Source organism: Aquarana catesbeiana, linkage group LG08 (genome assembly GCF_042186555.1).
Source record: "Aquarana catesbeiana isolate 2022-GZ linkage group LG08, ASM4218655v1, whole genome shotgun sequence".
In the NCBI taxonomy this organism is placed as follows: Eukaryota; Metazoa; Chordata; class Amphibia; order Anura; family Ranidae; genus Aquarana; species Aquarana catesbeiana.
In genome coordinates, this window is record NC_133331.1 from 17,532,238 (window position 1) to 17,544,516 (window position 12,279).

General features: G+C 43.9%; 1 protein-coding gene across 2 annotated transcripts in view; it reads left to right on the top strand.

The window, feature by feature from the left end:
• LOC141105614 (C-type lectin domain family 2 member A-like) overlaps nucleotides 1-12,279 on the top strand; it is a 132,750-nt gene that overhangs the window by 86,832 nt on the left and 33,639 nt on the right. Inside the window, exons 2-4 of one of the 2 annotated variants that reach the window (XM_073595566.1) lie at nucleotides 282-354; nucleotides 5,949-6,083; nucleotides 10,236-10,310. In XM_073595566.1, the coding sequence (XP_073451667.1) occupies nucleotides 5,999-6,083; nucleotides 10,236-10,310 (160 nt within the window). In that variant the 5' untranslated portion in view covers nucleotides 282-354; nucleotides 5,949-5,998. The remainder of the gene's footprint in view (nucleotides 1-281; nucleotides 355-5,948; nucleotides 6,084-10,235; nucleotides 10,311-12,279) is intronic. The other variant, XM_073595565.1, reaches the window with a different exon arrangement.

Here is a 12,279-nt window from a genome sequence, read left to right on the forward strand (position 1 = left end):
ATCACATTATCCTAAACAATGCAATTTAGGGGTTTATTAAAAAAATAATAATGATAATGTAGCTTTTCATCCATTGAATTTGCATGTACATTTGTCCTGTGTGTAATGGGTTAAAGCAAACATTCTTTAGGCTATTTTCTCTTCTGAATGAATGTTCTGTTATTATAGGCAGTAGTAAAATACCACATTATGGCCACTAGATGGAGTTGAGGAGCATAGGAAATACGTACATCTTTGTAACAAGAAAGAGAACAATGCTAATTTTCTCTAATGCTTTCTAGAAATGTTACTGTGACAGACCACCTGGCCATCCCATCAAGATACAGCATCCTCCACTCTGGAACCAGGAACCAGGTATTTTAGCTGAGAATTGCACCCAAGAACTAGACGACACTGGCATAGGTCCAAACTGGAACTCACTTTTCTGTAAATTCACACTAAATATATAACACACAAAATCAGATAAGAGCTTGATCACATTATCCTAAACAATGCAATTTAGGGGTTTATTAAAAAATAATAATAATAATAATAATAATAATAATAATAATAATGTAGCTTTTCGTCCAGTGAATTTGCATGTACATTTGTCCTGTGTGAAATGGATTAAAGCAAACATTCTTTAGGCTATTTTCTCTTCCGAATGAATGTTCTGTTATTATAGGCAATAGTAAAATACCACATTATGGCCACTAGATGGAGCTGAGGAGGATAGGAAATACGTACGTCTTTGTAACAAGAAAGAGAACACTAGAGGGATGTGGCAAAAAAAAAAAAAAAAGGAATTAATGTCTACATTTATTTGCTAATTTTCTCTAGTGTTTTCTAGAATTGTTACTGTGACAGACCACCTGGCAACCCATCAAGATACAGCATCCTCCACTCTGGAGCCAGGAACCGGATATTTTAGCTGAGAATTGCACCCAAGAACTAGACAACACTGGCATAGGTGCAAACTGGAACTCTGTTTATTGTAAATTCACACAGAATTTATAGCATACAAAATCAGATAAGAGCTTGATCACATTATCCTAAACAATGCAAACTTTAAACAGTAATATCATCAGTACATCGAATAAACAGCTAGCAGCTAACACTGATCTAATCAAACAGCAATCCAACCAACAGCTAACTAATTACCCAGTAAGCTAATTAACAGCTAAGTCCCTAGACAAGCCTTGATTAGTCAGGGAGTGCCCACCACAGACAGTCGGCAACACATCTCATCAACCAGCTTTCTTTTCACATCCATCTTCTCGCTGAGTTTGAAGTTGGATGAGACCATCATGGCCTCCTTGCCTAATAAATGTGGTAATAACATCTCATCTTGCATTCTATAACAGGACATCTTCCTGAATGCTTGCAGCTCCCTCAAATGCCAGGGCCCATAGTCAGCAGGCATAAGGCTACCCTGCAGTCCCCTCTAAATGCCCCTAACCCAGGTGGGTCTGTCACAGTTACATTGTATCTCTTGTTGTATTTCCTTTGCTCCTCAGCTCCATCTAGTGGCCATAATGCTGTATCACAACTGGAGCACACATGCATGGCAACCAATCAGTTTCTGTCTTTTATTTTTAAAGCTTAAAGTGGTTGTACACCCTTACATATCCCCAGTGAAGTGACTGTCCTCAGGTGGTACACAGAGATGAAACAAATCCTCCTACATACCTTGTACCTGTTTATCTGCAGTCTTTTCTTCTCTACATCTGTTCAAAGTGCAGAATTATAAAGCTTGTTTGAGAGGTCAGAAAAAGGGGGGTGGAGAACTGAAGTTACACTCTTCAGAGCTCACTGAGGAGAGCTTTGAGAGCTGATTGGAGGGAAGGGACACCCCCCCTTCACACAGGAACAGAGCCCAGGCTGTCAATCATGCTGGAGCTCCCTCCCCGTCACCATTTTTTTCTCGATGTCAGGAAAACTTGTCAAAAGTGATAGAAGAGGAAGGAGGCAGCAGACAGAAAGGACACTTAGTGCTCTTGAGACAAGCACACACTATAGAGGGATATGCTTTGTTCAGATTTCATGTCTGAGGTTTACAAGCAATTTAAACTTAACTTAGCTGAAGATAGAAGCTGATTGGTTGGCATGCACATCTGCTCCAGATTCTGTCTGGTTCAGTTTAGGTAAATCCACCCCCCCCCCCCCCGCATTATGAACACTTGGTAGAATTGAGAACTGAAAATAAATGAATGAATGTTCTTTTATTATTGGCAGTAGTAAAATACTGCAGTATGGAGCTGAGAAGCAAAGGAAATATATATGTCTTTTTTAACAATGAGAAATCCTTTGTAACAATTCTAGAGAATGCTAAGGAGAATTAGCAAATAAGTGTAACCATTATTTACTATTTATTTACAGTACTTTGAAAAAGTATTCATACCCCTTGACATTTTCCACATTTTGTCATGTTACAACCAAAAACGTAAATGTATTTTATTGGGATTTTATGTGATAGACCAACACAAAGTGGCCCATAATTGTGAAGTGGAAGGAAAATGATAAATGGTTTTCAACATTTTTACAAATAAATATGTGAAAAGTGTGGGGGGTACATTTGTATGGCGCCCCCTGGAGTCAATACTTTGTAGAACCTCCTTTTACTGCAATTGCAGCTGAAAGTCTTTTTGGGGATGTCTCTACCAGCTTTGCACATCTAGAGAGGGACATTTTTGCCCATTCTTCTTTGCAAAATAGCTCAAACTCTGTCAGATTGGATGGAGAGCGCCTGTGAACAGCAATTGTCATGTCTTGCCACAGATTCTCAATTGGATTTAGGTCTGGACTTTGGCTGGGCCATTCTAACACATGAATATGCTTTGATCTAAACCAGGGATATGCAATTAGCGGACCTCCAGCTGTTGCAAAACTACAATTTCCATCATGCCTCTGCCTCTGGGTGTAATGCCTGTGGCTGTCAGAGTCTTGCTATGCCTCATGGGACTTGTAGTTCTGCAACAGCTGGGGGTTCGCTAATTGCATATCCCTGATCTAAACCATTCCATTGTAGCTCTGGCTGTATGTTTCGGGTCGTTGTCCTGCTGGAAGGTGAACCTCCACCCCAATCTCAAGTCTTTTGCAGACTCTAACAGGTTTTCTTCTAAGATTGTCCTGTATTTGGCTCCATCCATCTTCCCATCAACTCTGACCAGCTTCCCTGTCCCTGCTGAAGAAAAGCATCCCCACAACATGATGCTGCCACCACCATGTTTCACGGTGGGGATGGTGTGTTCAGGGTGATGTGCAGTGTTAGTTTTCCGCCACACATAGCGTTTTGCTTTGAGGCCAAAAAGTTGAATTTTGGTCTCATCTGACCAGAGCACCTTCTTCCACATGTTTGCTGTGTCCTCCACATGGCTTCTCACAAACTGCAAACAGGACTTCTTATGACTTTCTTTCACCAATGTCTTTCTTCTTGTCACTCTTCCATAAAGGTCAGATTTGTGGAGAACACGACTAATAGTTGTCCTGTAGACAGATTCTCCCACCTGAGCTGTGGATCTCTGCAGCTCCTCCAGAGTTACCATGGGCCTCTTGGCTCTTCTCTGATGAATGTTCTCCTTGCCCGGCCGGTCAGTTTAGGTGGACGGCCATGTCTTGGTAGGTTTGCAGTTGTGCCATACTCTTTCCATTTTCGGATGATGGATTGAACAGTGCTCCGTGAGATGTTCAAAGCTTGGGATATTTTTTTATAACCTAATCCTGCTTTATACTTCTCCACAACTTTATCCCTGACCTGTCTGGTATTCCTTGGCCTTCATGGTGCTGTTTGTTCACTAAGGTTCTCTAACAAACCTCTGAGGACTTCACAGAACAGCTGTATTTATACTGAGATTAAATTACACACAGGTGGACTCTATTTACTAATTAGGTGACTTCTGAAGGCAATTGGTTCCACTAGATTTTTATTAGGGGTATCAGAGTAAAGGGGGCTGAATATAAATGCCCCCCCACACTTTTCACATATTTATTTGTAAAAAATGTTGAAAACCATTTATCATTTTCCTTCCACTTCACAATTATGAGCCACTTTGTGTTGGTTTAGCACATAAAATCCCAATAAAGTTTTAAGTTGTCAAAATGACAAAATGTGGAAAATTTAAAGGGGTATGAATACTTTTTCAAGGCACTGCATGTCTAATACGTTTATTTCCTATGATGCTCAGATCTATCTAGTACAGGGGTGTTCAAACTATGGCCCTCCAGTTGTTCAGGAACTACAAATCCCATCATGCCTAGTCATGTCTGTGAATGTCAGGGTTTTACAATGCCTCATGGGATGTGTAGTTCTGCAACACCTGGAGAGGCGTAGTGTGAAGATTCTGATCTAGTGGCTATAATAAGCCATTTTCCTGAATTACCTCAATCTCCATTATGGCCACTAGATGGAGCTGATGATTATCGGCCGATGATCATAGGAAATAAACATATTACACACAATACAGGGATTCTTTGAGATGATTGTTCAAACACTGAGACAATCACACAGCACATTTGGTATATTTATAGACCCCTTTCAGTTGACATGAAGCGTAATTTATAGTAATGCATATTCTTTGCATATATATATACACACACATACACACTTACCGGCCACTTTATTAGGTACACCTTCCTAGTCGCGGGTTGGACCCCCTTTTTCCCTTCATTCTTGGTGGCATAGATACAACAAGGTGTTGGAAACGTTCCTCAGAGATTTTGCTCCATAGTGACATGACATCACACAGTTGCTGCAGATTTGTCGGCTGCTCATCCATGAGGCCAATCTCCCATTCCACCATATCCCAAAGGTCCTCTATTGGATGAGATGTGGTGAGTGTGGAGACCATTGGAGTACAGGGACCTCATTGTCCAGTGGTGAGATGATTGGAGCTTTGTGACATGGTGCATTATCCTGCTGGAAGGAGCCATCAGAAGATGGGGACACTGTAGTCATAAAGGGATGGACATGGTCAGCAACAATACTCAGGTAGGCCGTGGTGTTTAAACCATGATCAATTGATACTAAGGGGCCCAAAGTGTGCCAAGAAAATCTCCTCCCACCATTACACCCCCACCACCAGCCTGAACCGGTGATACAAGGCAGGATGGATCCATGACACCAAATTCTGACCCCACCATCTGAATGTCTCAGCTGAAATCCAGACTCATCAGACCAGGCAACATTATTCCAATCTTTTATTGTCCAATTTTGGTGATCCTGTGTGAATTGTAGCCTCAGTTTCCTGTTCTTAGCTGACAGGAGTGGCACCCGGTGTGGTCTTCTGCTGCTGTAGCCCATCTACTTCAAGATTGGATGTGTTGTGTGTTCAGAGATGGTATTCTGCATACCTTGGGTGTAACGAGAGGTTGTTTGAGTTACTGTTGCCTTTCTATCATCTGGAACCAGTCTGCCCATTCTCCTCTGACCTCAACAAGGCATTTTCCTCCACACAACTGCCGCTCACTGGATATTTTCTCTTTTTCCCACCATTCTCTGTAAACCCCGAGAGATGGTTGGGTGTGAAAATCCCAGAAATAATCAGACCAGCCCGTCTACCACCAACAACCATGCCACGTTCAAAGTCACTTCAATCCCCTTTCTTCCCCATTCTGATGCTCGATTTTAAGTTCAGCAAGTCGTCTTCACCATGTCTAGATGCCTAAATGCATTGAGTTGCTGCCATGTGATTGGCTGATTAGCAATTTGTGTTACTAAGCAATTGAACAGGTGTACCTAATAAAGTGGCCGGTGAGTGTGTACAGTATATATACATATATACACACACACACACATATATATATATATATACACACAGTCTAGTGTGTGTGTATATATATATATATATATATATATATATATATATATCTATCTATATATCTATATCTATATATCTATATCTATCTATCTATCTATCTATCTATCTATCTATCTATCTATCTATCTATCTATAATTTTTTTTCTCTTCCAGTGTGTCTAAACTCTCACCCAATCTTACAGTCTAAGAAGGATCTATGGAAGATGGAGGGGACACTCTGTGCTCCGGATCCAGAAGACCAGACATACAAGGCAGACGGTGGACCAGGCCGTGGCCCCGGTATCTGTGGTATGTGAATATATAATGAACTAGGAAATTATTTACAGGATCATTTTAATCATAAATCCTGGTTATTTTTTTATAACCTTCATGTTTAGTGGTGGATTTGGCACATCAGTATTGTATAATACAGAATGGTATAAGAAGGAATGACCCTTTAAGAAATAAAACTAAGCAGTGTGATATCTAGAAAGGAGCAATGAAGACACTTTTGCAGCCATTGAAGAGAAAAAGACGGGAGATGGAAGTTGTCTGTAACACCTCATTCAGATATTTGGGTTTAACCTCTTCAACCCCGGAAGATTTTACCCCCCTTCCTGACCAGAGCACTTTTTTTGCGATTCAGCACTGCGTCACTTTAACTGATAATTGCGCGGTCGTGCGACGTGGCACCCAAACAAAATCAACATCCTTTTTTCACCACAAATAGAGCTTTCTTTTGGTGGTATTTGATCACCTCTGTGGTTTTTATTTTTTTGCGCTATAAACAGAAAAAGAGCGACAATTTTGAAAAAAAACGCATTATTTTTTACTTTTTGCTATAATAAATATCACCAAAAAAAATAATTGATATCCTCAGTTTAGGCCAATATGTATTCTTCTACATATTTTTGTTAAAAAAAAAACGCAATAAGCGTATATTGATTGGTTTGTGCAAAAGTTATACAAAATAGGGGGTAGTTTTATGGCATTATTATTATTATTAATTTTTTTAAATTAGTAATGGCGGAGATCTGCGATTTTTATCGTGACTGCAACAGTTTGGTGGACACATCGGACACTTTTGACACAATTTTGGGACCATTGTCACTTATCCAGCGATCAATGCTATAAAAATGCACTGATTACTGTAAAAATGACACTGGCAGGGAAGGGGTTAATCATTGGGGGGCGATGAAGGGGTTAATTGTGTCCTAGGGAGTGATTCTAACTGCGGGGGGGAGGGGTTACCACTGACATGACTGATCACCGCTCCTGATGACAGGGAGCAGTAATCTCTGTCATGTCACTATGCATAACGGGGAAATGCCTTGTTTACAATCACAGGCCGCCAGAGAACATCAAGTTCCCGGAACCCGCGGGCGCACTCCCACGGCGTGCGCACGCCCGAAAGGCGGCAAATTTAAAGGGACGTACCTGTACGCTCATTTGCCTGCCTGTGCCATTCTGCTGACGTACATCTGTGTGCGGCGGTCGGCAAGCAGTTAAAATGCCTCAATTACAAACGCATGTTATTAAATCTGACCTCCAGTCTTCTCTTCAGTCCTGCACAGTTGTACCGTCACCTTTCCTGGACTGGCTTACTTTGATCTCACTGAACACTGTGAGCTTCTCACCATGTGCATTAGAAGCTGCAGCAAATCAGATAGAGCTCCACCTTATTTCTTGGTTGGAGGACATCCAGCATCATCTAGCTCTTGCCTCCCCCATTCTAACTGTCCCTGGCCTGCCCCTCTCATTGGGTGGATTTCAGTTCTGTCGATCATGGAAGCTCAGCATAACATATGGGTTCTATCTGGGGGGGTCTGTGTGTAAATACAGCCTGTCTAGGAACTCCGGCACTTCCACACTGACTCCCACCCATCAAGGCATTTTGATATTTGCATAGCTCCTCCCAAAAGCCAGCCCACTTCTTGTATCAGAGCTGAGGGTCCTGAGAAAAGCCCGGAGTCCGGGTGCTGGGATGTTTTCCAGGAAGGTGTGTACATCATCCTTGTCTGTCCCTCCCATCATCCAGGATCCATTCCGGGCTCTTGGGAGGTATAAGTAGTCCAGGTACAATCTATACATCCATATAGAAGATGATCCAAAGACATTCTACTATTATAGGGAGCTGAGCCCCATTGTTAATATTCACCCCATCAGGAAAATGGCGGAATTGTCCCCCCGGATCCAGTGTTGTACCCAAAAAACTCCCATGAATGCCGAGCTTCTCCACCTCCCATCAGAGCGCTACAAGTGAGATCATCTGGGTTCATTTTCTCTAATGTCTGTGATCTGTACCACTAATCTGCAAACTGGGGCCCTTGTTCTTGCCTTTATCTGGTCCAAGGGGCCCTATTCATCCCACTGATACCAATAATGGGGCACTATTCATCCCACTGATACCAATAATGGGGCACTATTCATCCCACTGATACCAATAATGGGGCACTATTCATCCCACTGATACCAATAATGGGGCACTATTCATCCCACTGATACCAATAATGGGGCACTATTCATCCCACTGATACCAATAATGGGGCACTATTCCTCCCACTGATACCAATAATGGGACACTATTCCTCCCACTGATACCAATAATGGGGCACTATTCCTCCCACTGATACCAACAATGGGGCACTATTCCTCCCACTGATACCAATAATGGGGCACTATTCCTCCCACTAGACAACAACAACGAGGGATTATTCCTCCCACTGACATCAATGATGGGGCACTATACCTCCCACTGATACCAATAATGGGGCACTATACCTCCCACTGATACCAATAATGGGGCACTATACCTCCCACTGATACCAATAATGGGGCACTATACCTCCCACTGATACCAATAATGGGGCACTATTCCTCCCACTGATACCAATAATGGGGCACTATTCCTCCCACTGATACCAATAATGGGGCACTATTCCTCCCACTGACATCAATGATGGGGCACTATTCCTCCCACTGACACCAATGATGGGGCACTATTCCTCTCACTGATACCAATAATGGGGCACTATTCCTCCCACTGATACCAATAATGGGGCACTATTCCTCCCACTGATACCAATAATGGGGCACTATTCCTCCCACTGATACCAATAATGGGGCACTATTCCTCCCACTGATACCAATAATGGGGCACTATTCCTCCCACTGATACCAATAATGGGGCACTATTCCTCCCACTGATACCAATAATGGGGCACTATTCCTCCCACTGACATCAATGATGGGGCACTATTCCTCCCACTGACATCAATGATGGGGCACTATTCCTCCCACTGATACCAATAATGGGGCACTATTCCTCCCACTGATACCAATGATGAGACACTATTCCTCCCACTGACACCAATGATGGGGCACTATTCCTCCCACTGACACCAATGATGGGGCACTATTCCTCCCACTGATACCAAGAATGGGGCACTATTCCTTCTACTGGTACCAATAATGGGGCACTATTCCTCCCACTGATACCAATAATGGGGCACTATTCCTTCCACTGATACCAATAATGGGGCACTATTCCTCCTACTGATACCAAGAATGGGGCACTATTCCTTCTACTGATACCAAGAATGGGGCACTATTCCTCCCACTGATACCAATAATGGGGCACTATTCCTCCCACTGATTTCAATAATGTGGCACTATTCCTCCCACTGATACCAATAATGGGGCATTATTCCTCCCACTGACACCAATGATGGGGCACTATTCCTCCCACTGATACCAATAATGGGGCACTATTCCTCCCACTGATACCAACGATGGGGCACTATTCCTCCCACTGATACCAATAATGGGGCACTATTCCTCCTACTGATACCAATAATGGGGCACTATTCCTCCCACTGATACCAACGATGGGGCACTATTCCTCCCACTGATACCAATAATGGGGCACTATTCCTCCCACTGATACCAATAATGGGGCACTATTCCTCCCACTGACATCAATAATGGGGCACTATTCCTCCCACTGACATCAATAATGGGGCACTATTCCTCCCACTGACACCAATGATGGGGCACTATTCCTCCCACTGACACCAATGATGGGGCACTATTCCTCTCACTGACACCAATGATGGGGCACTATTCCTCCCACTGATATCAATAATGGGGCACTATTCCTCCCACTGATACCAATAATGGGGCACTATTCCTCCCACTGATACCAATAATGGGGCACTATTCCTCCCACTGACATCAATGATGGGGCACTATTCCTCCCACTGATACCAATAATGGGGCACTATTCCTCCCCCAATAAAAAGATGAGACTTATTTACTCCCGGTAATTTGCGGACATTATCTACCTCCATTGGCACAATAGCACTTTGTTTAGAATGTCTGGAGAGCCCTGATCTTTGCACACTAAGAGATAAATTGTAACATGTATTGTGCCTCTAATCTACAATCTCATTTCTTTATTAGGAATTTGTCGATCAAAAGTGACCATAGGAATTTTATTATTGATGATAATTGTTCTTCTCGCTGTTCTTGTAAGAGGTAAGATGGCTGCCGGCTGTATTGGACTTTTATTTTGAGATTCAACAGAAACCATCAAAGCAAAGTCCTCGTTCACACTAGCGGTTGGGGGCAGTAAAACCCCAGGGTTGAGTCACATTTTTACTGCCCCACAACTTTAGCTGCAGAAGCAGCGGTCAGGGGTTTACACATGCCATGGCAGAAATGCTTTACTTTGCAGCTGTGGTAGGTATTTCACCTCCTGTCACTTTCAGCAGGTGTAGAACCCACTGAACATACCCCATAGTCAAGTTCCTCCACCCCAAACTCCCTCATCCGTGTCTTTATGGACCTTGCTTTGTACACTGGTGCGCAGTCATGTTGGAACAGGAAGGGGCCATCCCCAAATTGTTCCCACAAAGTTGGGAGCATGAAATTGTCCAAAATGTCTAATGCCGCGTACACACGGTCGGACTTTTCGTCTACAAAAGTCCGACAGCCCGTCCGACAGACTTTCGGCGGACTTGCAGCAGACTTTCTAATGAACAGACTTGCCTACACATGATCACACAAAAGTCCGACGGATTAGTATGTGATGACGTACACCGGACTAAAATAAGGAAGTTCATAGCCAGTAGCCAATAGCTGCCCTAGCGTGGGTTTTTGTCCGTCGGACTAGCACACAGACGAGCGGATTTCGGGTCCGTCGTAGTTACGACGTAAAGATTTGAAGCATGTTTCAAATCTAAAGTCCGTCGGATTTGAGGCTGAAAAATTCTGCTGAAAGTCCGGAGAAGCCCACACACGATCGGATTACCAGCCAGCTTTAGTCCGTCGGCGTCCGTTGGACTTTTGTAGACGAAAAGTCCGACCGTGTGTACGCGGCATTAGTATTCTGACACCTTAAGAGTTCCCTTCACTGGAACTAAGGGGCCAACCCAACCCCTGAAAAACAACCCCACACCATAATCCCCCCTCCACCAAATGATTTGGACCAGTGCACAAAGTAAGGTCCATAAAGACATGGATGAGCGAGTTTTAGGGTAGAGAAACTTGACTGGCCTGCACAGAGTCCTGACCTCAAACAGATAGAACACCTTAATGAATTAGAGTGGAGACTGCGAGCCAGGCCTTCTCATCCAACATCAGTGCCTGACCTCACAAATGCTCTTCTGGAAGAATGGTCAAACATTCCCATAGACACCCTCCTAAACCTTGTGGACGGCCTTCCCAGAAGAGTTGAAGCTGTTATAGCTGCAAAGGGTGGGCCAACTCAATATTGAACCCTACGAACTAAGACTGGGATGCCACTAAAGTTCATGTGCGTGTAAAGGCAGGTGTCCCAATACTTTTGGTAATATAGTGTATCTTTAACCGCTTCCCGCTCGCCGTCAAATGACGTCCACCCAGAACGACTGCTCTCATTGCGCCCGTGGGGGCGCGCATCGCGGCGATCGGTGGTGTGTCAGTCTGACACACCGCTACACCGATCTCGGTAAAGAGCCTCTGACGGAGGCTCTTTACCACGTGATCAGCCGTGTCCAATCACAGCTGATCACGATGTAAACAGGAAGAGCCGTTGATCAGCTTTTCCTCACTCGTGTCTGACAGACGCGACTAGAGGAGAGCCGATCGGCTGCTCTCTTGACGGAGGATCTGTGCTGATTGTTTATCAGCGCAGCCCCCCCTCGGATGCCCACCCAGGACCACCAGGATGCCTCCAGGACCACCAAGGATGGCCACCACACTGGACCACCAGGTATGGCACCCTAGACCACCAGGGAAAGGCCAATCAGTGCCCATTCCCAATGCCTGCCAGTGCCATCAGTGATGCCTATCAATGCCATCTATCAGTGCCACATATCAGTTCCTATCAGTGCCACATATAAGTACCCATCAGTGCCGCCTATCAGTGCCCACAAGTGCCACCCATGAGTGCCCATCAGTGCTGCCTATCAATGCCACCTCACTGGTGCCGCCTTATCAGTGCCCATCAGTGAAGGAGAAAACT